Here is a 27,898-nt window from a genome sequence, read left to right as displayed (position 1 = left end):
AAATGAGTAATTTTAATGGCATGGGTTACGCATTTGAGCCTGTGAGGGACAGGCCTGTAGTGTCTGACTACCACCACATGGAGGACGATCAGTTTCAGTCATTTATTGTATCCAAGCACATTATGTATTTTAGGAAATAGAGACTGCTTATATATCGTGTGCATTAAGAGAAAATAGAAAAGGTCCTGTGCGTTTTAGAAAATCGATGCAGATAAATGGAAAATGTGATTGGACAAATTCATCCAATGGGATCGCTTGTTAAGTTAGCTGCACGCAAAATGTTAAAACCAAAGTAAATAAAGTTTGAAAAAAAAAAAAAGTTAGCTGCACGTAGGAGAGTTACCACAGGTTGACCATAGATGCACGGAGGATTCACGAGTCTTGTCGTTTACTTTAGGCTAGTGCAGAGTTGGCAGATTTTTTCCTTGTGGTCGTTGATGGATATTGCACAAATGGTTACTGCACAGGTACCTCTTATTATGGAAGTAGCAGCTTTTTCTGCGAGTTGAACTCCCTCTGCATCAACAATGTGCCCTGAGACATCAGCTAGCTTCAGGGTGAGTAGAAAGGGACATTGGATTCTGTTTAAAAATCGATAATTGACGGAATGGCCTCAGGTTTCAGTCTGTTGGACTTAACCCTCACCAGTGACCCTGTTGTATCAAAAGTACAGCTCTCTAAATAGTCTGTCGCTAAAAAATGGTCGCTACAGACTTGAAATCCAGGGGCTGTTGGAGGGCTGGCCAGTTTTCAGGCAGCTAGCCATGAGTTGAGGACTGGTTTCCTTGTCAAAGGCAGCCTGTGGAAATGTATCGTAACCCCAGCTGCCTTAGCCCTATACAATTTATTACTTCAGCCAGGGGCAATGCAGTATGAACCCCCTGCTAAACCTGTTGGTTTCCGTTTCCTCAGCCATGTCCATTAGCCTCCGACTGTCTCAGACTGTTTACATTCTATGGCTGCTTATCATGCCAGTGACGTAGCCGATTATGGAATTCCAACATGGCGGCGCCTGTGTAACAACAACAACAACACTTTGAATTCAATTCAATACCATTTTATCCCTTTTAACAAATTCAGCCATTTTAATCATTGTACCAATGAGAAGAAATAAAATACATCTGTTATATCACCTTTACTGAAATTACAGTTCAGTTCATCTTTAAGCCAACAGATGTGCATTGCATTGTTTTTTATACTGTAGTGTATATACAACCAGTACAACATGTCCTGTTCTGTAGACACATGTTGTACCAGTCCAATATGACTGTCAGTTGAAATAAACTTTGTGTTGTAAGAAAACTTGCTTTATTTGTTATAAATCTATTATGATGCGTTTTCCCATAACTTTGGTAATTTTACATATGTTTAAAAATATCGAAATTAATATCGATATCGCAATATTCATTATCGATATCGCAATATCACATTTTTTAAATATCGTGCACCCCTAGTAAAGACATAGAAGAATCCACGCAGCCGCCACGCAGCTGACACGCAACAGAAACGCCACGCTCACGCCACGCAGGCAGTGTGTAACCGACCTTAAGGTAACTGTAACTCTATACCTTACCTGACAAAATGAGGGATGCTTGTTTATTATAATACTTGCTTTACGTGATTAAACTTCCAAGAGGCTCTGATATGGATGAATATTTACAGTTATGTAGTTGAGTTTCATATCTTTTTTTTTTTTTTGTTGGTAAATCTCAAAAACTCTAACTTTGATGGATAATTCTCATTTTGTACTGTGGCTAATCTCTGCTGTTTTTCTTTTTATGACACTTGACTGGCTATACAGAATAATGTACCGGGGGTGGGCTTTCGTAATGGTGTGATAGCTGGCTTTCTCAGTTCAGGTGCCCAAATAGTGGGTGTTTTGTATGTGGCTACTGCCACCTTGTTATATGTTTATAATGTTAGATGCAAGTTCGTATTTTTCTCCCTTTTTTTTTTTGGCAACATGGGGTTGAATATTTGGATCTCCACATTTCTGACTATAATGTATATGCAGGAATACAAAACTTTGCCCAGCCTTGTCTGTAATAATGACTATGCTACACATAGCTAGCTGGAATATAAATGGCCTAAATGCCCCCATTAAGCGCTCAATGTGTCTTGATTGGCTTAAAAGACACAGGATAGACGTGGCCTTCATTCAAGAGTCACATTTTAAACACTCTGATAAACAACGCTTGTCGAACCGTTGTTACTACACTTCAGCTGCGGCTACTTTCGATTCTATAAGCCGCGGTGCCCTGGTGGTGTTAAGACGTAGCCTGTCCTTAAAAATAATTGGAAGCTATGGAAGTGAGGATGGTTGAATTGCTTACGTTAAAACCAATATATATGGGCAAAAAATTGCATTTCTATGTATATATGCCACAAATCATTTTAGCCCGGAGTTCTTTGGCACAATTAGCAAGACTTTATGTGACCTGCAGGACTTTTCAGTTATTATTGGCGCTGACATGAACGCTGTCCTGGACCCCTTACTCGATAGATCTAGTGCACCTTCTCAACATATTCCTCCTTCGACAGTTGCCTTCCAAGGTCGACGGTTGATTGACAATTTCAGTCTCACAGATCTATTTAGAGCTATAAACCCTTCTTCAAGACACTATAGTTTTTATTCATACAGACACAAAACCTATTCAAGAATAGATCATTTACTGGCTTCTGCAATTTTATACTCTGAAATTCATTCAGCTGTGATTTATCCTAACTCTTTATCTTACCATTGTGTTATCGCATCACAGCTCACACTTGCCAAGACTCCAACTAAGGCCACAACATGGCGATTTAACACCACATTACTTAAAAACAATGATTATTGTCACCATTTCAGAAATACTTTTAAAACATTTATCTCAGAGAATGCTAGTTCAGTAGAGGACCCTCGAGTCTTATGGGGCGCAATTAAGGGATTTGTGAGGAATACGACTATTTCCTTCGCTTCTTACTTTAATCGTTCAAGGCTGGACAAAATTAATTCACTTGAAAATGAATTACAAAGGCTAGAACAGGCTCAGCAGAGGGATGGTGCATCAGAGGACAGTAAAAAGAAAATCAACGCAGTCAGAATGAAGTTGAACAACATTTTGAGATTACAAGCAGAATTTCAAATTCATAGGACCAGAAGGAACTATTATTTTAATGGCTCCAGGCCAAGTCACTTGCTCTCTCTTAATCTGCAAAAATGTGAAAAATATTCCAACATTACAGCTATCAGCTCAGATTAAAAACTGCTGACTACTCACAAATAAATCAATACTGCTTTCCAAAATGTTTATGCAGACCTATACAAATCTGAAATATCATTGGATAAAACTAGACAAGATTTAGAGCTTCCTACGCTTACGCCAGAAGATGCACAGCGCCTTGGTGAACCAATCACTCTGACAGAGTTGAGAGGTGCGATAGCTGGAATGAAAAAAGGCGAGCCTCCAGCATGGGATGGAATTCCCCCAGAGTTTTATCTCACCTTTTGGGAAGAGCTGGGACAATACTTTTTAGCCATGGTTCGTAAAGCTGTTGAAGTTGGTGCCTTTTTTAATGACATGAATGCTGCCTTGATAGCTGTATTGCCCAAACCCAATAAGGACACCGCTAAATGTGGGAACTATAGACCATTATCTATCCTCAATGCCGAGATAAAAATCTTTGCCGTATACTGGCCTCGCGATTAGACCCCCACATAACTACGCTAATTAAGAGTGACCAGATGGGCTTTGTGAAATCACGACTTGCTTCTGGCAATGTACGGCGTCTGCTTCATGTAATTCATGCTGCCAAGGATATTCCCTCTCCATGTGCAATATTGAGCCTTGACGCAGAAAAAGCCTTTGATAGGTTAGAATGGGATTACCTGTGGATGGTTCTAAAGCGCTTTAAATTGGGTTCAACTTTTATTAATTTAACTAAACTACTATACAATAACCCATCTGCAATGATAAACACGAATGGCATCATATCAAACAAGTTTAATTTATCACGCTCATGCCGACAGGGATGCCCATTAAGCCCTTTTCTTTTTATTTTGTCATTAGAGCCCCTCACACAGAAAATTCGTCAACACCCGTTTATTCCCCCCATAACTTTTAACAACACCACACACTCCATATCACTGTATGCTGATGATATATTATTATTTTTTGATAGAGCAGCCATATCATTACTGCATATTTTGGATACTTGTCACGCTCTCTATCTGGACCAAATCGGCGCTTCTCCCTTTAAACTCTAAATTGAACCTAAGCTCATTACCTCAGCACATCCCAGTGGTCAAACAATTTAAATACTTGGGGGTGGACATTTTTCCTTCATTAGCCAATATTGCCAATAAGAATTTTCAGGGCATCTATAATAAAGTTGAGGCGGATCTTAGTAGATGGTCTCACTTGCCAAAATCATTACAAGCTTGTGTGTCAATTGTTAAAATGGATATTTTACCACGCATACATTTCTTTTCCTCAGTGTTGCCCTTACCACCCCCAATTGATTACTGGGAAAGAGTCCACTCTTTGGTCTCAAAATTTATTTGGGGAGGGAAACGGCCACGAGTGAAGTTAGCAACACTTAAACGGCATAAAACAGAGGGTGGTCTTTCCGTGCCTAACTTTAAATATTATTTTTGGTCATTTGTACTGAGACCACTCTCAGATTGGCTTAACCCCAATTCTGATCCCTGTTGGAAACCTATAGAAAAGAACCTAGCATCCCCACACAGACTGGAGGATCTGATTTACTCCGGTGTCCCTTTGAAACGAGCTAAACTGCGGCTTAGTCCCATAATGAGTTTCCTCTTATCAACATGGGTTAATGCTAAGAAGGAATCTAAGAGCACATGTAAATGGCACCTGAATAGTCCACTCTTCAACAACTATTCCCTACTCACTGGGGGGGTCTCATTCTCATCCCCGGATTAGAGTTCTAGGGGTATATATGTTTTAGCTGATGTATATAACGAGAACGGGCTTTGTGACTTTAATGATCTGAGACTGTCTTACCAATTGCCTGGAGCGTCTTTATTTCTGTACTTTCAACTACGGTCATCTATGAAAGCATATGGAGTACCATGGAGTTCTCCTCTAACTACCCACCCTTTGCACTCCATTCTGTACAATAGAGGCCGAAAAAGAGGTTTGGTCTCCCGAATATATTCACTTATCCGGGATGCCTCTTATAAAACCCTCCCCATCTTACGTGTATGGTCTAGCGATCTGGAACACTACATCGGAGATGATTCACTGGACTGGGAAAAGATTTGGTCCTCGTTTGTCTTTGCTTCTAAAAACCAACCTCAACCAACCTCACTTCTAGGAGAAAACTTCTCATGAATCGTTTTACATCGCCAGTCTGCACCCTGTGCTCAGATGGACTTATAGGCTCATACATGCATATTTATTGGGAATGCAAGGACGTGAGGCTTTTTTGGGGTGAGGTCTGTGTTACTTAATCTAATGTACTGGATGTCACTGTACCATGTTCTCCAACTGTGCTACTCTTGAATGATACCCCCCCACTAAAGTTGACATGTGGGAAAAGACGTGTGCTCTTAACAGGCATCACTGCTGCCAAGAAGTTGCTGGCTTTACGCTGGAAACCTCCACATAAAGTCCCAATGGATTAACACATACATTGACATAGTTGATATGGAGCTATCAGTGGCAAGAATGCACAGTGCTGGAGCTGATACTATTCTAGTGTGGCAAACAATGGCAGATAAGATTAAGGAATTGCTGTAATTACTACCTGTAAGTGCACTTTTCTTTTCTTTTTTTGTTACGTGGTCTCTCATGTCCTGTAAGAGTTTTACAGAGATCCAGGGTTAAGGGGGTGAGTGGGGTGTGGGATGGGGGGTCACCGCTAGATCTTTTTTTTTTCTTCTTCTTCTTTTTGATTGCAATTTGTCTGTACTGGTGTCTGAATACTGTACGTGTTTACATTTAAAATAATAAAAACTTGTTCACAAAAAAAAAAATATAATGGAAAGTATGTTGTTACATGTCATTGCACATTTTTAAGTGGGTATATGGAAATCCTGGAGCTTTCTTAGTGGGTATACTGCATATACCTGCGTGTCACGTAGACTACACCACTGATCACACCTTTAATCACCTGTTCAATCCATCCTGTCTTGTTTCTCGACCCACCCTCCCTTTCCCTTAATCCATTTTCCTTCCTACCTCATCCCTACCCACTTTAGAGCTGTAATCGGGCCTTAAATGTTAGGTCCGACAAGGCCCGAGCCCAACAGAGTTCGGCCCGAGCCCGACAAGTACATTTTGATTGACAGCTTTTCAAAAGCCCGAACCCGTTTGCAGCCTGACTGTACAAAAGGCTGTCTATCAGCAGTGATTGTTAAACCACTGACACACCAACCCGGACTGATCAGTCGGCTCCCCGAGGTCCAAAAAGTGCCTCAGAACACACTGAAGCAACGCCAACTTGAGCGTACAGTCTGTGCGTGCGCGAGACATAATACGTCTCCATAACAGCAGACGCCGCTTATCTGTATTGTCGCCCCAAAAAATTTAAACCGGCACCTGATTGGACCAATGTGTCACATGGGTCTGGCTGCTCCCGGATTTTTCAACCGGGCATAATGGCGGCTTCGTTTGGGATACGATCTCATATTTTACGAAGATAGTACACCAAAACGTGTTTCTGAAAACATTTTAAAGTGGCCATATTATGCTCATTTACAGGTTCATAATTGTAATTTGAGATTGTATCAGAATAGGTTTACATGGTTTAATTTTCAAAAAACACCATATTTTTGTTGTACTGCACATTGCTGCAGATCCTCTTTTCGCCCTGTGTCAGGTCTCTGTTTTAGCTACAGAGTGAGACCTCTTAAGTTCTGTAAGATTTTTGTTAGCAGCTGCACATGCGCAGTAGCTAGGTAAGGATTACATGAGCTAGCTAGCTGTTTCTGCAACTTCAGCCTGTACAAGGCAGGATTAGCCGGGAGACTTCTTCTAAATGAGGGCGCACTTCCAACTTTGTGTGGAATACCTGCAGAACAGGGACATGTAAGTAGTTCTATACAATTTATTTTGTAGATTAGGGTGAATTTGTGTGTATTGTAGCAGTGTTTTGCCATTGAGAACGAGCTAGCATGCTAACGGTTAGCCCCATAGGCCCCTTGTCTCGGCTAGTTAACGTAGGAAGATTTTGAACAGCTCACCTGGAGACTGAAGGCAGGACACGTTCAGAAACCCGTATCTACTATACTCAAAACAGCATGGATGTTTTTTTTCAAAGTTTGTATGCGTGTGGAAGCACCAGAGACACAAAATAACACCCCAAATCCCTTTTTTTCATTGTTTCATAATATGGGCACTTTAAGCGAGAAATAGGCCATGCAGTTGCTGAATCTGTCTTCATTTCAGATCAAAAAAGGTCAGTTTAAAATATTTTCGTCAGATTTTGAGAGGCTTTATCACGCTCATCGCGCTCGTCATTTCCGGGTTAGCACTCCACCAATCAGATTGGTCATTGAGTCTGACTGACGAAACGCACCATCTGACCGCTCATTTACAGCGCAACACGGAGCGCAAGCCCGAGCCTGGCCCGAGCCCGTGTAAAAATAATAGAAATTAAGACCGAACCCGACCGAATCCAACCCAACCCGACCCAACCCGTCCGGTCCCGTCGGGTTCGGGCAAAGATCTTCAGCTCCTACCACCTATCTTCATCCACCTTCTCTTCTCCCCTCGGGGCTGAAAAGTGGAAGTGAAGCAGACTAGAGGAACACAGGAGCTCAGTGACAGACTACTGAAGGGGATTGTTTTTTCTGACTTGTTGTGATGTTTCCCCCACCATGTCCGCGTTTTGAATGTCAAACAAATGAACTGTCAACTGAGTGCCATTGCTGGTTGACAGAGGAATGAAGACCGTGCTAACCCAAAGAGAAGAGTGGAACGGCGCCGGCTGTGACCAAGGTAAGGCCTCTAATCCTTAACTCCAGTCTGGCAATCAAGCGTTAGCTTCTCTAGTTTTCAAATACCCAAGTAAAACCAAGGTCTGTTATAATCCTAGACGTAACAAGAGTAATCAAGTTTTTCCAGGGTTGGTTATGCCGTGACACTCTGCCCAGACTACAATAGACTACGTCCTCCCAGACCAGCCTAACAGAAGACATCCTTCTTCAATCTTGACCCCTCCACTTTACATCCATTTATCTTCCTCATCATCCAATACCTCCAGAATATCTATTAAAACAACACATTGTTGTGGCATGGGTGCTAGTGAAGCAACCCATAAAGGAACACTTGATCATTTTAGTTTATCACAAACATTCAAAATAAACGTGGAGATACATGGTTTTCACTGGACAGTAAAAAAATGTTAAACTGTCATCTGAAAAGTAACTAAGGCTGTAAGACAAATGTAGTGGAGTAAAAAATACACGTACCTTGAATGTGTACAGTACTTCAGTAAATGTACTCAGTTACATTCCACCACTGCTGTTATTTTTATTAAATTTATTTTTTAAAGATTATTCTTTTGGGCATTTTAGGCCTTTATTATACAGGACAACTGAAGATTTGAAAGGGGAGAGAGAGGGGGAATGACATGCAGCAAACGGCCACAGGCAAGGACCGAGCCTTTATACATGGTGCGCACGCTCAACCAGGTGAGCCATCCAAACGCTCTATTCCACCACTGCTTTAACCTAATCACACACGGGACTTTGGATGCAATTCCTGCTCTCCGGAATCAAAGTCCTGCACTTTGTACGCCCACCATCCACCTTAACCAGCTCCCTATGACTAGCATGCAGTACAGATACTCAAACAAGCATTGCCTGTAAATAAGTTCAGGCAGCAATTATGTTTTCCCCACTCAAAATAACACATTAGTAGTATATAAATGTAGTTTCAAGGAGACAGGGTTGCGTGTTTGGCTGCCTTGTTATCACTTCTTAGCTTGACAGTTGATTCAAGGCTCCTTGCTAAGTGTAAATCCAGCCCGGTCTCACGGCAGTTTTTGTAAATATCATATTTTCTCGTATTTTTAATCTATTGATACGTGTTCACGGGGACGTTTTTCTCATTTTTTACGTGGTGGACAGCACAAAAATGTGAAGTAATGTATTTCAATGGGAAGCATATTTTGTGGTCACAGCACGAAAATGGTAGGGAGTAGTATAAAAAGCCCCCATAGGGAGGCTGGTCGGGGTGGTGTATGGGTCAAACAACACAGGACTTTCACCCGGGCGAGCGGGGATCGCGTCCCACGTGGGGCATTTTGTTTCCCGTAGTCTTCCTGATCACAACCGTCCCGTTATTGTCACGCGTCCCCAGCGACCGTCTCCCGGCGTGTGAGGTGTCCTTTCCCCGTAGGGTATTTCATGCTGGCCACCACGTAAAAAACGAGAAAAACTTCCCTGTGAACACGTATCAATAGATTAAAAATAACGTGACATTTACACGAACTGCCGTGAGACTGGGTGACTGGGTTGGTAAATCAGTGTCATCTCATAAGGCAGGGCTGTGTATGACTATTCATAATTATTGATTAGAACAACCTAGTGTAAATAACAACATAAAAACACTTTTTTTTATTGAACATGGTATAGAATCATATATTTTACTTATGTCAGTAATAATTAGGGCTTCCATTACTACTGGTATAAGCCATACTCACTTTCCTGGCCTTAGATGATTTACTTTGAAGCTGTGCATTAAGCCAATTAGGCTTCACAGTGCACAAAAGAAGACAGGAATGGCATGGACATATGGTGGTGCCTGGGCAATTAGTATCTGTAAATGTGGATCAGACATTATGAAGATGAGAGGAAAACCCAAACATTTTTTAGTTTTTGGGTGTAACAGCTTGTGTTCTTTAAGTTAAAACTGAGACTGGGTTTTGCTTGGACTGACAATTATCTTATTCTGTTTTTAAAATGAAGCCATGAGTGAACAGCGTCAGATATTTGCCAGCAACTTCTTCCCAGCTACAATGTGATATGTAAATGAGAGCATACCAGCAGTAGAGACATTTGAGAGAGGGATTTTCTCTTTGAACATACGGCCCACTCAGTGAATTGCACTGTGACATTGAAAAAATTGAGAATTTTGATTGATTGAATTTCATCCATTCCTTTTGCTGAAGTTCACATACAACTAGAATCCAGAGAATCACTCTAAACTTGGAGAGAGAGCCTCGTGAATTTTACAAAGAAATCGTCTTTTAAGAAATACCATTTTAATGGCTTACCTCTCACTCAGACCTCTCCTGCACCCTTCCCCTTTAGGCTATTTGGGTAGAGCCTTTGGAAGTGATGATTAAAAATTTACATTGGCTCAAGATTGACAGCAAAAACCATTTGATGTGAGCCACAAAGATGCTATGGGTTTGTGGACAACTTTCTGACAGTTTCACAGGCACTACAAACCACAGTTTACTCTTCAGTGAGAGAGGTGAGGAAGATAGGCTAAGATGGACAGACGGAGGATTTGTGTGGTGCTCACAGAGCTCTACTCTGGTCATCTCCCAACAATATGCATAACAGCCTCTGTAGGACTACAGAGAGTCTGAGGTACAGACAGACGAGGGAGGAGGCGTACCAGTAACTCTGTGTCCTCAGCCTCCACCTCTGCCACTGTGGGTAGTTTCTTAGTTTGGGTCCTGATGTAGCACCTCTGATGTTTGGCAAACCGGATCCCAGTGATTCCCTTTGAAAAAAGAAAAAGAAATGAAGGGATACTCAGAAATTCAGATGTATCATTCATTAGCTTTCTGTGATGTGGATATCCCATAAGCACTGGGGCGATCGTTTTAAAATGCTCAGCCTTTTGCTGATAATCAAAGTGCTTAAAAAAGTCAAAGAAGTTAAAACCTAATGAGTGAGAAGTGGTGTGATCTTTTTTTTAGCATGGTATAAAATAGATGACTGCCTGGCCCTTGTAACACATATCTTGCTTTCTGGCTGAATGGGAGTAAAAAGGTGGGGGTATTCCTCTGTGAATGTATAATACTTCATAGCGGATAGCAGCATATATCGCACCGGAGAGCAAAGTGACATTGTTGAGAATGAAGTGTTTTCTACAGAGAGTGCCCCCATTGAATTAGGCAGTCATAGGTCCCTGTCACTCTCTTAATCTGGGCAGTCAAGTGTGGAGTCACTCTTCAGCTCCACTGATGATCCTCCACCATGTGTACTGTAGCTCTATTCAGTCTGACACATAGAACCTCAATAGGCAAGAAAGATCAGTTAATTCTCTCTCGCTGCCATTATGTGTTAAGATATTCAGCCGGAATAAGTCGGAAAGACTCTCAGTATCTCAGATTGTATCCAATTTATTTTCTGCAGAGCAGAGCTGCTCATTCAGCACACTGTATTAGAACAGACGGCAGGATCTACATCTGCCACGGCTGCTTTAGAATTGTATCAACTGAAAATTGTATGAGCGGTACCATAAAAATGGACTTGATTCAATCTACATTTAATTACAGTAACACGGTGATTGCAATGACATCTCCTTTGAATCTGTTAACTTGACCATGTGGGGGCTTTTTCTACATTTTCTGTGGTGCTGTCACTCTGAAAACCAGATACCAGCCGCACATGATATGATACAAAGTGATGTCTGTCATAATCTACTGCGTGTAATTTCATCCGTGTGGAAAAAGGATGGGGCAATAATGGTCTGAAGCACAAAAACATACTGTTTATGCCAGGCTTTATTGTGATGAGTCTCTGTTTAATTTGAGTCTTTTGTATTGGTGAGCTGCAGCAGAAGATGAGAAGCAATATTGTGATGAGATACAATGATTACTGGGGTTGGTCAATCAGAAAATGAAGACACATTAACACAGGGATGACAAATGGAAAAGCGATATAATTCAAACAGACAATGATAAAATGTCCACTTGGTGTATCCATGTGCAAGATGCTCATCTATTTAAGAGGATAGAGAACATGTAACTGCATGCATCATTCAGCTCCTGTGAATAAAGAAGTAAAGTCATGTCATCAGGTATTAGTTTGATTGATGTCTTGTTATTATCAACATCATTTTCTTACTCTCCAAATACCTCACAATCCAAATATTTATGCTTTAAACCATAGAATAAAAATGGTTTAATGTGTAAAACTGCATTAAATATTGCAACTTTTTTTTAACAGAAAAATACAGCAAATGTAACATATTACACATGATCAGCGTGTCTGTAACCTTATGTTTAGCTACATAAACCGTCTTACAAATTGCATAAATCATTGTTCAATCACTGTATGTTGGCAATAGCCATTTCGAACAACATCTGGAAATCACAGTGGAGCACCAAAATCTCAGCCTGATGTAATATAACTGTAGGCTATCCTCAACATCATCAGTAGTTTTCCTGCAGTCCTGGATTTTCAAAAATGCTCCATGGAATCTTTGGTCGGATGAAACGCTGGAGGGGATTTTTGTTGCTTCCTTATGATTGTTTCTGAGAAAAAAGGATGCAGTGCAGTGTACAGCTTTTTTTTTTATTCCCCTCTGACCACCACATCCTCATGGCTAAAGGGGATCTGAAAGAGAATCGGCTCTGACACAAACGAGTATACACCTACAGAAGTATATTTCATACAGTTATTTGTGACTGACAACATTTTTTGGCCAGTATAGTTGGATATTTTTTATTAAATTTTTATTTCATATGTATTCTTCTTCTTCTTCTTCTTCTTCTTCTTCTTCTTCTTATTATTATTATTATTATTATTATTATTATTATTATTATTATTATTAATAATATATAATAAATCAAATAAAAATAATCAAATCATAATATTTGTTTAACTATGTAAAAGTCTCCTACAGATATGACTTTTTAAACAGTTATACTATTTGACTTTTTATCTTGCTTTTGCTATCGTGGTAGTTTGTTAGCTTGCTATTTTTTATGGTATATCGCTTGTTTTTTGTTAGCTTGTTATGTTTTTGTCAGCTTGCTAGTTTTTGTTTTAGCGGACAACAAGCACAATGATCACCTGTACTCAGAGCCATAATCCATAATTTTTTGTTGACTGTTTAAGGGATATTTGTTAAAGTGGTATGAGGCCTTGAGTGAAATTGTTGTTTTTTCCCTCCACAGAGAATTTGTCTTAGTGTGTAGAGCATGACCACCATCTGGTTTCCCCCCAGATTCTCCTGTCCACATATTTGGATACTTTTGGTAAGGTCCATGGTTTGGGATTTACATGTTTAACTATAACAAATTAGATGAAATTTCAGGTGTCCACATACTTTGACCCATGCAGTGTATGTTGAGCTTCAGTCTGGTAAACAATATTTATGTAATTAAGCAGTAGGACTGGTTAATTAGAGATTACAAATTGTTTAAGTTATATGGTGAATGATGTTGTATGGTCATTGAAACATTACAAGTTGGACAAAGAAGCTGAATATTAATGTAACTCATAACATGCAAATTGATGACACACATTAAACAAGCTAGTTAGAAATAAGGCTCAGGTTATACAAACATTTTGTTGGGTGGGTGGGTACAAAATCCATTTTTAAATGGCTTTTGACGCAGAGATGATCGGAAAGGCAGAAACAAAATTGTTAGTATCTTATTTAAACAAAGTTTGCACACAAAAGGCCAGCATTAGTATCAAATTTAGCAACACTGTGATTGTGATTGAGATTGAAAGATATTAAATGGCTAAAAAGTCATATTGCCACAGCCATTTAAATTGTTATTCTTATGTGTGAGGTTACCAGCTAAACTGTAGATAATCTATCAGAGCAAAGAAAAAGCAAACTAAATCCATTGAGAAACAAGCCTATTATATTACTATTATTTATAACAGATTGGCTGCATTCACCAGCTGTTTCTTCCAACATCTGTGGTGATTTATGGATGTTTGTTCAAGCTTAGGCAAGATGCCATCTGAAGGTAAGCAACGAAAACAATGACTGACAATTGCTGCACTGTGAATTCACCATAACTGAATCTGGTGTAGGAGGCAATATCTGTGCTGAGAGGCTGGTGGCTGTAATGTGTGTGTTCAAGCAGACAACTGATCTGGTAGGCCTGGTGGCAAGTGAAAGAAATGAAAAAAAAATGTGAAATTCGTGCTGAGATACAAAATGTTTTGTCCTACTTTTTACAAACAAGGTGGCACACTGGTGCAGTCCAGCAAGAAGGCTTTGAGTCCTCCGGTTTTCTCCCATAGTCCAAAAACACAGATTAGGTTAATTGTGACTCTAAAGCTGCCAGTAGGTGTAATTGTAAGTATGATAGTGTTGTCCGTAGTAGCCTATTGGCCCTGTGATGGACCCTGCCTCTTACCCAATGTGAGCTATAGGCCAGAGGACACCTGCAATCCTGCTAAGGATAAGCAGGTATAGATATTGAATGAATGTTTACACACACATGAAGGACATAATGTAAGAAACACCTGGTAAGATAACAGAAATGTCTACAGTATGGTCTAATATCTACATTAATTTAAGTCTATAAAACCCTACTTCTCACATGATTTACATTACTTCAGTAAACATTTTCCTAACGATTTCATGGTCTTAATCGCTAGTTTCAAGTCTTGTTCAATACAGCATGATGTTCATTTTGTAAATTATGGTTCCATTTAGATTGAAATTGATGATAAAGCAGGGCATGCTTTAGGGCATGGCTACCTATGGTGACTACCTTGTGATTGACAGGTTACTATGGTAGCGACAGGATAGAGGCAATGTGTATCCATGGCACTGTGTACCTTAAAGGTGCACTATAAGTTCCTGCATGGTTTCAGTGCAATTTAATTTTTATCTCAAATCGTAGGCATCTCTCCTTGATCCGCTAGCTGCCTGACCCCTGAATACACTGTGAAAAAGCCTGGTCTCGGGAGACAACACAGGGGTCTTAAACGTCAAACAAACACTAGGGGCACAGGCTGTGCACCAAAATACAACAAACCCGTTCCAGCCAGTCACCGACAAGATGGTTGGGGGAGGGGGTGTGGGTTAGTGTCAGTTATTCATGACAGTTACGGAAACATGGGGGGAGGGCCGGTCCGTGTAACGCTTATCAATTAAATTTTCTATCTCAAAAGAAAAAAAGGGATTGTGTTGCTGTGCTGTGTGTTGTTCATTCATTCACCATCCGAACATTCATCTCCCCTCTTCTCAACAAGATTCGGAATTATATTCTCGTAATTATCCAGAGTCGACATGACTGCCCCGAGTCTTCTTGAATGACCGCCTAAACACATCCAGACACACCCACGAGAATAGCTAACCAATCGTTGGTAACTAGGTGGAACGAGGGAGAGAATATCATTGCAGTATTGAATAATTGGAGCCCAGACGCAATTTTGTAATTTTCTAAATTTCTGATCCTCTGAATAAAAACAGAAAACAGGTTAAAGATAAAAATGAAAAATTGGATATTTGAACCCATTTTCTATTTTTCCAAATGTCCGTTTGTGCTTAGAAAATTTAACTGATAAGCGTTACACGGACTGAGGACCGAGCTTGCTCTGTTTTGTTTGGTATTTACTTGGAACGTCAACAGAAGTGACATCATGCAGGAACTCATAGTGCACCTTTAGCCGTGAACTTGTTTCTGGGTGTTGTCTGTGTTTTCGTTTTTTGGACTTTGACCCTCTCACTGTGTGTTTTCACTTCATGACAGTGAATTGTAACATTTTGGTCCCCTAAGAATATCTTGTTTCGTTGCACCTTGCCTACCAAGCTAGCTAGCGTTAGCTTGTACAGGCTCTGTGTCACTGCAGCGTAGGCAGTACATGCAGATGGAACGCAAAAGTCGGCTGGGTGACACACATTAAAGCGGCAAGGTTTCCCTCTTTAGAGTTTAGCCTAGCGCAGCACCATTTGAACAAAAACAGTAGTCCACAAACCAATGTGTGATGTCACGGTAGCTACGTCCACTTCTTTTTACAGTCTATGGAACAAACTAAGAGCAATGACTGAAATACATCACCAGAAAGTGTCATGGTGGGTCTGTTGAAATGTAGAAAAAAAACAATCTTTTTAGCAAAACATGTTTTCTTTTCTAACCACAACTAAACCAAACCTCAACCCAAAATGTCAATGTTTTTGTAGCTTTATCCCTTACTGTTTCTGATTGTATTATAGCATGCCTTTCATATAGGCTATTTGAAATATACATGTATACAGGACTTCAAATTTAACTTTTTTGATCACCAACCAACATGGCTAGCAGATTTTTTAAAGGTCCAATATGTAATATATTTACTGTAATAAATCCAAAAATGACCACAATTTGTCATCAGATATTAAGGAAACATGCTAAGTTGAAATTCTATCTTTTCTGACAACAATGTTAATGCCAGTATTTTCTCCTTTTTAAATTTCTGTTCCGTGACGGAATGTCTGTTTGTGTTTTGGCCTGTGTGTTGTTATCAACTGGCCAGTTTGACAGCCAGGCTGGGTTGCCAGATATACCTGTAAACATGTAAACCCAGCGCGCTACAGCTGTAACGTCAGTACAGCCATGAAAGCAGCAAACAAACTAACAGGATCAACGGAGATAGATTGTACCCGACCTAAAAAAAACAGCATGTTTCTAACAGTTGCGTGACCAGAGACTTAACAAACCCCTGGTAAATATTGGAGATGTATTTGAAAGATGGAGACAGCTTAGAGCCCAAAAGGACGCCGAGTTGGCTAATTTCCTCCTGAACAGGTAAGCATTAGTTTCAGGCTAATTTATCACGGCTACAAGGGGCGGGCATTTTATGTAATTTCAACATTTGTGTAGCTACTCACATATAATTATATAGCTAGAGTACCTGAGTTGGTTACTCGCAAAAACAATTGAGACACAGCCAGTAAAGTGGTCCCAACTGGTCCTGGCTAACGGCACCATGCTAATCCTGCTAACTACTTACCGTTACAACGTTACCGGAGGACCATGTCAGGCGGTTTACAACATGTAGCCTGTTCAGCGGCAGTAGCCGACAACGGTGAGTTATTTGAAGCCAAGAGAGGGGGGCTGTAAATCGGGAAGCAATTGTTGCCGTAATTCTAAGCCAATAAAGTGTGTTCCATCGGGTGGAGAGAATGGCAAGGTAGTGGTATTTTTAGCAGTTCCTACCGTAATTCTAAGCTGAGGAAGTGTGTCTGTCTGGCGTGTGGAGAGGACAGCGAGGTTGTTGTGTTTTTAGCGATTCCTTCTGTAATTCTAAGCTGAAAAAGTGTGCCTGTCAGTTGGGTACAGAGCTCCGCGTAAGCACAGGCTTTTATGACTATCAATATAGCCAGCATCTAACGTTAGCTACTCCGCTGTGCTGTTAAGTGATGTCTGGCTATGAGAGTCAAGCGTCTAGCAACATTGTTGTGGATGCTGTGGTCTCAGCCTGGCAACCTCCGTGAACTTCGGATCTGGGGAGGAGGGGGCGAGGGAGACGACACTCTCCAGTATTTTGAATTTGTACTGCAGTAACTATTTTAAACACTAGCTGTCAGTATTACATATTGCACCTTTAAGTTACCAGCCAATCAGATTTTCCACTAGCCACATTTGTTTTTTCCTAACCAACTTTACCGTTCGTCTTCTCCGTTTCAGCGAAGCTCGTAACCGATACCACACGCTGACACGTAGCCAATGGTTGTACGACATGTCACAACATGGTGTTCATGGGAAATCTAGGATTAGGCAACTACAAGCAGTGTTGCCAGATAAGATTATGTTTCCAAGCAAAACACACACAAAACCACCCAAAGTTGTTGGTGGAAAACAGACCAATATGGCAACACTGAGTCAAACTGCCGATTCAAACAGACTTGCTTGTTCATCACCGGCCAAACTGGCTCGTAACTTTATGACCCAAGTTAATTTTTACCCGCATTTGGTGGGTTGGCGGGTGTGAATTTAAAGCCATGCATGTATATGTGCTGTAACACCAAAGCAGTTGTCATTTTATTGAACTAAAATTTCAGAACAAGTTTAAGGCCAAATGTACTTTTGTTTACTTAAAATAAATGTTCTTGATATGTGTGCTTTAACATTTACCCTGGCGATTTTTCTCTCAGGATGTCCCTTTTTCCATGTTTTTCCCTGTTAAAATGAGTAGTATTGGTCTGGAACAATAGTGAATGGATTTTGCCTTCGGTCGATGGACCTGGTGGCATAATCCCCTCATTTTCCATTCTTTACACAGCCCTCAGGCTCAATGGAGATTGTTTTATTTGGTCTGTGTAACAACATACAACATCCCTTTTTTGTATTAAAAAAAATCTATTCTAAGATCAGCACACAAGCTAACACTTAGTACAACCCATTATGTTTTGGTGGGTTACCTTCCCTTTATAAAAAAAGAATCACAATGAGGTTTGAATTACTCTGCTCATTCGCTTGTTTCTTCCATGGAGGAGCACTGAATCAAGCAAATCTCCTCAGGGGCTGTGCTTCACTAACAGAAAGTGGAACAAGCAACAGGCGTGTGTGTGTCTGTGTGTGTCTGTGGGATACACATATTTACTGGTGCTTGGTGAGGGAGAAAGAAATGGAGAGATTAATTGCACAGGTTAAAGTTTTCCAGCACTGTGCTGGGTTTCCATTATTTTAGATTCACAGACCATTGTAACAAACAATAACTCAGTGTAGGTTTTTGTTTGGGATGAGTAGCATCCTGTAACGTTCAGCCTTGCAACCCAACATTTCACAGTAAATAATGGTGTGAGAATAAGAGCATCCATTAACCAGTCAAACAGCAAGCTCCCTTTTCTGAGGTGCAGCATGTGTAACACTCGAGAAAGGATTTAGGAATGAAAGGAAAGTTAATGAGGTCTGCTGGAGACAACATTGCAGTTGAAAAAGGTGTGAGAAACAAATAGATGGGCTTTTTAATGGTGTTTGTCTCTGCAGTGCAAAGAAGTTGTATAGAAGTATAAAATTAGCAGGAAGAAAACGGTATTTTAGTAAAATACTTTCTTTCTGGGCTGCTGTGTGCACTCAAACACACATAATCCCAAGGAGTACAGTTACTGATTTAGCATCTTTTGAAATAATTTGTCTCATCCCTGTGTCACTGAGTATAATTTCCATTATTTTGTTTCTCGGATATTTCAATGGTTTATCACACCTGTTTTCACTCAGAGTGACAAAAGCGGAGAAAATATTGTTGAAGAAGAAAATATGATTTCAACAAAGGATAAATGTTGTCAACCGCCTCTTTTAAAGGGCAGGAAGTGAACCATGTGCTGTCAATCATAATCCTTCCTTCACTGAAGAGAAGACACAATTACAGCATTACAGCATTTAAGTTTTGAGCAAAAGAAGAGTAGCTTACATGGGTGTGTTTAACCTTTTACTTACATTTTTGAAGTCGTGCACCTCAAGTACCTCCTCGCTGCCATTCCCCATTCTGAAGATCTCCATGCGCTGTCCTGGGTCAATCTCCATCATACTGTCTCTCTCTACGCCATCCAACACAGCTTTGTACTGGTGGTCGTACACCTGTAATGACACAAAGAACCTTACACCTTATACTACTGTGTCTTTGGTTTATTTAGCATTGGCTATATCATCATTTTGTACCAAAGAATAATAAAAACATAACAAGAAGGCCAATTTCTTAGGAGATCACCCCTAATGAGTCACAATTTTTCATTATTTAATAACTCTGCACTGAATATAAGAGAGGCCTGTCCAGACTTATGAATAGCTGCCCATATTTCAAAATGATTTCAGTGGTTTAAATTGGTCTGGTGTTGACAGCTGTTTCCCAAATTGGTAAACAATCAAGCCAATAAGAGTTTTGTAGAATGGCGGTGCCATCTTCCTGACGTTATCTGCCAGATCCAGAAAAATAGCTACATCCATGGAAAAACAGCAACAGAAAAATGGCACTAAAATAACATCAAGTGTACACAGCATTTACGCATCTGTACAGGTTGTTGCAAGTCAACTTACAGACATAACAACCTCCTAGCAACCACTACGCCAGCTTGAACGAAAATTATGACAACTGATCAAACTTCATTAGCGATATGTCACCTGCTTCTGAAACAAAACAGCTGACATGAACACGACTGAATAATGAAGCGCAATGAAATGGCAAGTCAGTCTGAAAATTGGTCTTAGAAGGTTAAATTGCTGTAAACAAATAAAATATTAACTGCACTTTAGTTTTCTTTTTGGCCACATGAGGAGCACAACAAGTGGCTGGCAAACATATTGTATTGACATACTATCATTAAGTATTTATGGACTACAAGTAGTCTGTTTACACATCCAGCAGCTAAATTGTATTTATTCTGCTGTTTGGTGCTGGGCAGGTAGCGTACAGTGGGTTTATCAGATTTAATTTTTTTTTAAAAAGCTGCATGCTGCTGGAAACGAGGTTGATGAGATGAGCAGTAAGTTGTGTACTCTTAAACCAAAACAATGAGCTGAAAGTCGCTTAAACACTCGCTAATTATCTGTGGGTTTGTCACTATAAACGGCCCCTTTAATAGATAGATAGATAGATAGATAGATAGATACTTTATTGATCCCCAAGGGGAAATTCAAGGTCCCAGTAGCTTAAAGACATCACACACAACATACACATACATCATAAACAGGATGATGAAATAACAAATCCACATGAATAGCATGGACAATAAAAGAAAAGATACTAAATGAAAAATCCACATGAATGTACTAAGGGATGTATAAGCATGAGACGCTTGCAGTGACAGGACAGGGACTGACCCTGTGATTCAGTATGTATGGTAAGGTGCTCTATGAGAGTGTGTGTCATGGTGGTAGTGCAAATAAGTCCAATAGTGCAAGGATAAAGTCTAGAGACCAGCATCAAATATGTACAATATAAGGGAATAAAGTAGACAGTAGGATAGACACAAATCAACAGTCAATATTAGAGGTTTGAAGTAATAGGGTTACAGCCATTGTTCAAGTATTGTGTTAGACCTCAGTCCATGCTGCGGGAATGAGGGAGTGAGGGGTTGTGCATATATGGGCTAATATAGCCAGTAAACAGTGTAAACAGTACACGTGAAATATTGATTATAGCAGCTTTAAAGTATCAAAGCCTGGATATTTCCTTTAACCCCCCTATTTTAGCCAGTTACACAAGCAACATCCATGATCTCAAACCTCACAGCAGCTACAGTATTGACGGGGTATCTTTAAAATGTCTGTCTCAAATACATCTCTAACATCAGTGATAACAATCACTTGTGCAATCAAAATATTTGTGTCGACAAGCTGTAATGGTAAATAAGAAAATACTTTGATAGGAGCCTGAAGTAAGTAAAATAAAGACCTTTGAATCTCTGGTACAGTTAAAGCCTTCTCTTCACTGTTTCCCTGAAGCAGTGTTGTTTATCACAACTGCTTGCTTATGTACTGTTCTTGGACATGCATGGATGGCTCTTGAAATTCCCTGTCTGAAAAATGATTCATGCCCACCAGCTGAAAATATGCTATTAATATTTATGTGAGGGTTGTGTTATGATGAGAAATATATTGCGGAGTTCATCTTCATCTGTCTCAGTGGCAAATCAGAGCCTCGCCAATGAGACGCATGATTAATGATTACACTCGGATGAGAGTCCATCAGGATTAATATCCCTCATCAGAAACATCTGAATGTCCTCTAATGCTCTAAAACTAAATTACCTTTCACTTTGCACTCTTTCACATGTTCAGTATTTAACGTGTTTTGTGTGTGCTTGCTTAAATGCAGGACCTGAGACATTTAAATACACTGCATCACATACAGCGATGATGTCTTTTTTTCTGGTCGGAGAACAGAGTGGTAATGATCAGATGGGATATAATTCTTAATAGAAGATCACTGTTAGAATGGCTCTAGCCTATAAATCTCCATTAATATGGGTCACAGTAGCCTTGGTTCCAAAGAGAAGTAGAACTTAAAATCGTCAGGAGAAGCCAAATTAAGATGGGCTTGAAATTTAAGTGTCAATTGGGTAGTTATGGATAAAATTGGGGCTATTAAACAGTCTGAAAGTCTATGTGGTGAATTAAAGTTCTATTTGAGCATTTCTATATTAACATAAAGGTGGAATGGGGGAATAGCTTCTGGAGGCTTATTGATTTATACTAAAACAGTGAATTACATTTTCAGCAGGCTACCACTTTTGATGAAAATCCAGCGGTGAGAATCTCCCCACTGCACCAGGTTGAAATAGATAATAATGTATTACAACAGTTTGACTTCAACTGGTTCAATATCCAAAGCTGCTGCTGTGCACCGTAATTGGCATTCTGAAAATAGAAATGAATAGCCTCTGTATGGCCTCTTTTGATACTTATAGGTTCTTCAGTACATAGGGAAACTTGCAGTGTGATTTATGCTGCAATAAGGGGAAGATTTGGGAACACGGCACAATATTTTGCCTCACTGTAATGACGAAGATCGTTATAATTTGTTTTTGTACTGACTCTCATTATTTACATCGCACATTTATTTTTGAAAATATGCAATGGGAGATTTAAAGAGGGCTTGTTTCGCATAATTGACTTATCTTGTACCATTTCTAAATAACAATTCACAGACACTGTCACTTGGCTCCAAAACCTTTAAAAAAATAGTGTGAAAGTGAATTAGTTTCCCATATGACACTGAACAGGCAGATAAAGGTCCAGCACTAGGAGACTCTCTAATTTATGTTACACTCGCTGTACAAAGACTCTGAAAGTCTTTTAATACATTTGAAACTCTTGGAACTGCTGTGACATTAAAGCTGCTGTAGGCAAAATCTTTATTTGAAAATACACCAGGCATGTAGTTATGACTAGATCTTAACTCAGAGTCCACTTACTAGCTCAATCAGACACTTGCATCAAGGAAATGACCATTTCTAGAAAACAGTTATACAGTTAAATCTGTAATATCATAATATATATTATATAATAACTGTATATGGATATGATGGGATGAGTCAGATAATGTCGCATAGCTATGATTGAGCCATTAATTGTGACGCATGACTGAACTATACAGTCTGCGACAACAGAGCAAACTGCATTCACTGGCGAAGCCCATGACATGCTGTGAAAAGTTATTTATTAACATTTATAGGCCTAAGTCATTTGTTCGAAATTCCTAAATGATAAGTTATGAACAAAAAAGTTTGTGTGAAACATCTCCTTCTGTCAGGTCATATTTCTCTGTAAATAAAGTCCTTTTAATAATAAAAAAAAAGCAACAAAGAAGATGCTTTAAGATTTTGCGGTTAGTCTACTGAACTTCCATGCCTAACCAGTCATAAAAATTTAAAACCTTAAAGAGCATTGTTTCAGCTGAAGATTTGCTCTATTTACCCAAATGATTATTCGATCGATCAGATAGATCAGACATAATCAATGCCTGCAAATGAATTAATTAGGGTTACAAGAAAGATGTATATCAACAAATACAACATCTATTAACATACAAACACTTTTAAACTTGCATTATTCATTTTGTTTGGCCTTTTGGGAACATTGCAACACGCTATTAACACAACATTATTATATTATCACCTCCATAAAGTTGTTTGCAAATGTGTTAACAAACAGTTTACACATCTGGCAGATATGCAAGTCTAATATTAACTCTCCTTTTAGCTCTGTTTTTTTTTTTCTTCAAAACTCATGATAAAAATATCTGACTCATAAGCTGCTAAATGCTTGTTCACCAACTAGTCGCTAACTGTCTGTCTGTCTGCAGTTAAGTGCTAAGTGGATGTGCAGTGGGATTTTGGGGGCTCAAAACAGCTGCTTCTGCAAAACGATCCTGATGGAAGCAAAGTGAACTAAAACTGAAGTTGGAGACTGTAAAACCCAAAACCATAACCTAAAACATGCTAAAACGCTTCATAGAGCTGAGGGGAACTGCAGAGTGGATTGATATGTATGTGTGGCTTCGTCATTTTTCCACTGCTAATATGAAAATACTAATTGGTGCAGCTTTAACTACATGCAGTATACGTGATTAGGACACATTTTGTATTTACTCCACAAATTTCTTCATAAAACTATTCTCAAGTATACAATCTCTACTCTTAGCTAAAAACACAATTTTAGAAGAAACTGTCTTAGTTAATGAATGTGGTCATTCTTTGAAAGACTGCACAGCTCTCTGAAATCACATTTCATGATTTCTGGGTTTTGACATTCTTAAAATTTCAAAAGAGTTTCTTATCAACATGATAGCTTTCTTCTTCTTTTCTTCTGAAGTTTCCTACTGCGGCTATCCGCAACAGACTCTAATCTGAAGTTCTCCATCCACTCCCTGTTGTCCCATCAGCGTAGCAACTTCTAAGAGCACGTCAAAGTGCAAAAACAACCCGTAGGAATAAGAGCAGAGTTTATAACTGCTCTTTATAAGACAGCAAAGCAGCAGCAACATTACAATGATGTCTTTGGATGTTATTGGTATGTTGCAAAACTGAACAAAGTAAGCTATTTGAACACTTGAAGGTTACATAGCAAACAATCTGGCACTGTACTGAAATACTCATTGATTGCCATGAAACATTACTGCAAACCAAGTCTTGTATTTATTGTATTTTATTGTATTTGTCCGATATCCCTCTGGAGCAGGTCCTTTCTCACATCACAAGATGCCTCAGACTGTTGTACAGTATGAGATAAAGAATTCACATCTCCACAGCATGGAAAAACATTCAAGCTCAGAAGTGTCAGGCGATCTGTGCGAAAGCTTTCACAGACAATTCTTTGTTTATTTCCTCTATTCAAGGTTTCTGTCTGAAGTGGTTCTTAACAACCTCCACCTAGATGGTTTCAAACAGACTCACAGAGGACATTCAGCAAAGGTCATGTAGATGTTACAGGTGTGTGTGTGTGTGTGTGTGTGTGTGTGTGTGTGTGTGTGTGTGTGTTCGTTCTATGGAGGAGGTGGCCGTGGGAATGAGAGAGATGACTTGATGACAATATGTCCTCTTAGTTGTCCTTGAGGGTTAAGAGATAGAGGCTCCAGTCAGGCGGAACGGGATGCCTGTCACTTACGGCGGGGTGGTGATGGCGGTGGAGGCAAAAGGGCGGAAGGCGGTGCGGAGGCTACACAGTGCACGGGCCTCCTGGGAGCCATAGGCAGCCCTGTGATAGATCGAGGTGGGCAGCAGCATAGACAATCACACTGGCGAACATCGTGTCCTTTTGGTTTGAGTCTATTTAAAGTCTTCGCTGGTTTTAAACTACTTCGAGACTTGTGGCTTTAAATTCAGTTTGACAAAATTTGTCAAAAATAAGACACGGCTTATACCATATTTAACCACACTATGATGCAGTTTATTTCTCTTATATATAAAGCATATATTATAGACAAAATAAATAGACAAAACAAATCCTAATACTGAAACGACAAAGTAGGTTGGGTGTCATCTCTCCCTCTTTGAGCCCAATATATACAGTAGCTGTACTATGTATTACTAATATATAATCTAATATATATATATATATATATACTACAAAATTGCAACAAAGTATGTTTTGTAAGAAATGTAATGATACCCAGACTGTGTTCTATTTGCATGAAGTTATGTTTAGTGTATCTGCCAAGTCGCAACAAGTTGATACTGTGAAATGTTCACTGACAAGTATTAAATTAGGTTTCCTAATATCTGCTATTGCAATACAATATCCACTTCTAGCAAATACTGCATGATAAAACGTGTTGGATTTAGGCATCCACAGCACTTGGTTGAGGGAAAAGATATGGTCTTGTTTTCATATAGAAAAAGTCCCATAGTTTAAGTTATGGTTGAGTGTTAACTCAAACTACAGTACAAGGTAACAGAAAGATCACCTTCATAATTACAATAAAACAAAACATTGTTTACTGTTGGTAGAAGACAGGATGTGAATCGCTGGCAAACAAATGCTCTGCAAGCTCAACTATCCAATCGATCTCCTACCTTCGTCCTTAATTTGCGATGATACACTGTCACACTTCTTCTGACTTTGCTACTGAATGCAAACATACCTGATCTTCTTTTTTCAGTAAATGACCGATACTATTGAGTCATTATTTGCATGGCTGCAAGAGGTTTTTGTCAGGAAAATGTAAAAAATAGGTTGTTTTTGAACCACCGACGAATGCCACCGGTTATTTGATGAGAACTGTCTCATTGTAGAACACTCTTTGCATTTATTTTGATATAATTGTGCAGATTAAACATATTGTGATCTTTGCTTGATATTGGGTTTGCAGTCCATTTAGCATTTAACTGCTTCAGTTTCAGGTTCCTGGTGTTGTTCATGCTGGCCCATTGTCACACTGTCATGTCTTATTGAATAGAACAGAGCCAGAGACACACCAAATATATAATTTTTTGACAACATAAATTACAGGTTTATCCAGATATATATTTGTGAGTTTGACTTTTAGATTAAAATGTCTATTATTTAAATGATAGGCATGTGCCTAATATTTAGTTGTTTAGTGATAATCCGTGTATCAAAAGACCTGTCAATTTGGGAGTGAGAGCTTGTTTAAAGCCTCGTACTTTGGTAGTGGGCCGACCCATTAGATCATATTTGACTATGCCGTCAACGGGCTCGAGAGCTGCTTTAAATAGGCAGCATATGGAACACTTGGCCACATTTAATGGGAAGACGCTGACATTTTCTAAAGTGTTTTTTAAGGAGATTCCTGAGTTGCACTGACAACAAAACTGCAGATAGTCATGCTGTCTGGATGCTGAGTCACAGAGTTTGGTGTCTCCATCTCTCTGTTGTAGACGTTGCATTGTTGTTTGTGTAATGTCGAACTAGTGAAGACTACAAACGATTAAGGTTTGTTTTATTGCTATGTATACAGCTTTTTATCTGTAACGCATCTGACTTTTTTTCACTGTAGAGCTCAAACTCAAATCAGCTGGGCATGGAAAAGCAGAGTTAGTTGATCACCTCAGCTTTCTTGCCAGTGTTGCACAGGAAGCTTTCCCATGTCTCTACCGCTGGCTCCTTGTCCTCAACCAGGCTGCATCAGACTTATTTTTCAGAGCTCAAGTCTCAAACAACTAATGTATCTATGGTACTCTGGTTGCACTCTGGTTGGCAGTGTTGTTTTTATTAGTTTCTCATTTTCTCAGGAGTAAAAATGGAACATCTCTTTTAAGCACATTGGAAATTGCAACTGCTGTAACCTTTACAAATAAAAGCAAACACACTAACTGCTAGAATAATTAATCTATACACACACACACACACACACACACACACACACACACACACACACACACACACACACACACACACACACACACACACACACACACTCACCTTATTACAGGTAATGAAAACAAACCTGGGAGGAGAATTCTTGGAAACGTAACACATTAAGCTAAGGGAAGAGCAGGAGCCGGTTCCTATGGAAATATTATTTGAAAATGAGGATCAGCAAGAGAAATAACTACAGCTGGTATGGATTTCCCACCGTTCCCACAGCAGTGGTGCAGATGGCCTTCTCACATATTGACACATGGTCTCTATATTCACGGTCTGACACTGTGCGGTATGCATATTTGTGGATGTTTTTTTTCTCTCGCAAAGTTTTTTATTTTATTTTTTTTTTTTTTAAGGCAGATTTTATATGTAAAATCTGAGAGGTAGGGATAAACACAAATGGAGAGAGATCTGATTGTGTGGTGTCTTGAGACCATGGGGATTATGCTTGTGGACACTGATTACCAAACCTGTCAACTCCCAAGGCCTGGAGAATTTGGATAGATGAAGTAGGAATGCTTTCCTGCTGCCAAACGCATGCAGGCTGCTGTTTGGTGATGCCTCCTGAATACAGGCAGCTGCTTCTGGACAGGTGCCAGGTCAGAAAATTCAATTTGAAAATACTGGTCAGTTAGTTGGTACTGGGTAGAATGAGCCCACTGGCAGTGCACAACATCAGTCTCAGTGAAGACAACCTGAC

General features: G+C 39.6%; 1 protein-coding gene across 1 annotated transcript in view; it reads right to left on the bottom strand.

Annotated features, from left to right (window-relative positions):
• Positions 1 to 27,898, bottom strand: part of tnmd (tenomodulin) — a 62,074-nt gene that overhangs the window by 12,413 nt on the left and 21,763 nt on the right. The window contains exons 3-4 of the mRNA XM_078260270.1: positions 19,312 to 19,452; positions 10,581 to 10,688 (exon numbers count right to left, since the gene is read on the bottom strand). Coding sequence (XP_078116396.1) covers positions 10,581 to 10,688; positions 19,312 to 19,452 — 249 coding nt within the window. The remainder of the gene's footprint in view (positions 1 to 10,580; positions 10,689 to 19,311; positions 19,453 to 27,898) is intronic.

The sequence above is a fragment of the Sander vitreus genome, chromosome 10 (assembly GCF_031162955.1).
Source record: "Sander vitreus isolate 19-12246 chromosome 10, sanVit1, whole genome shotgun sequence".
NCBI lineage: Eukaryota > Metazoa > Chordata > Actinopteri > Perciformes > Percidae > Sander > Sander vitreus.
This window is presented reverse-complemented; position numbering and strand designations above follow the sequence as displayed.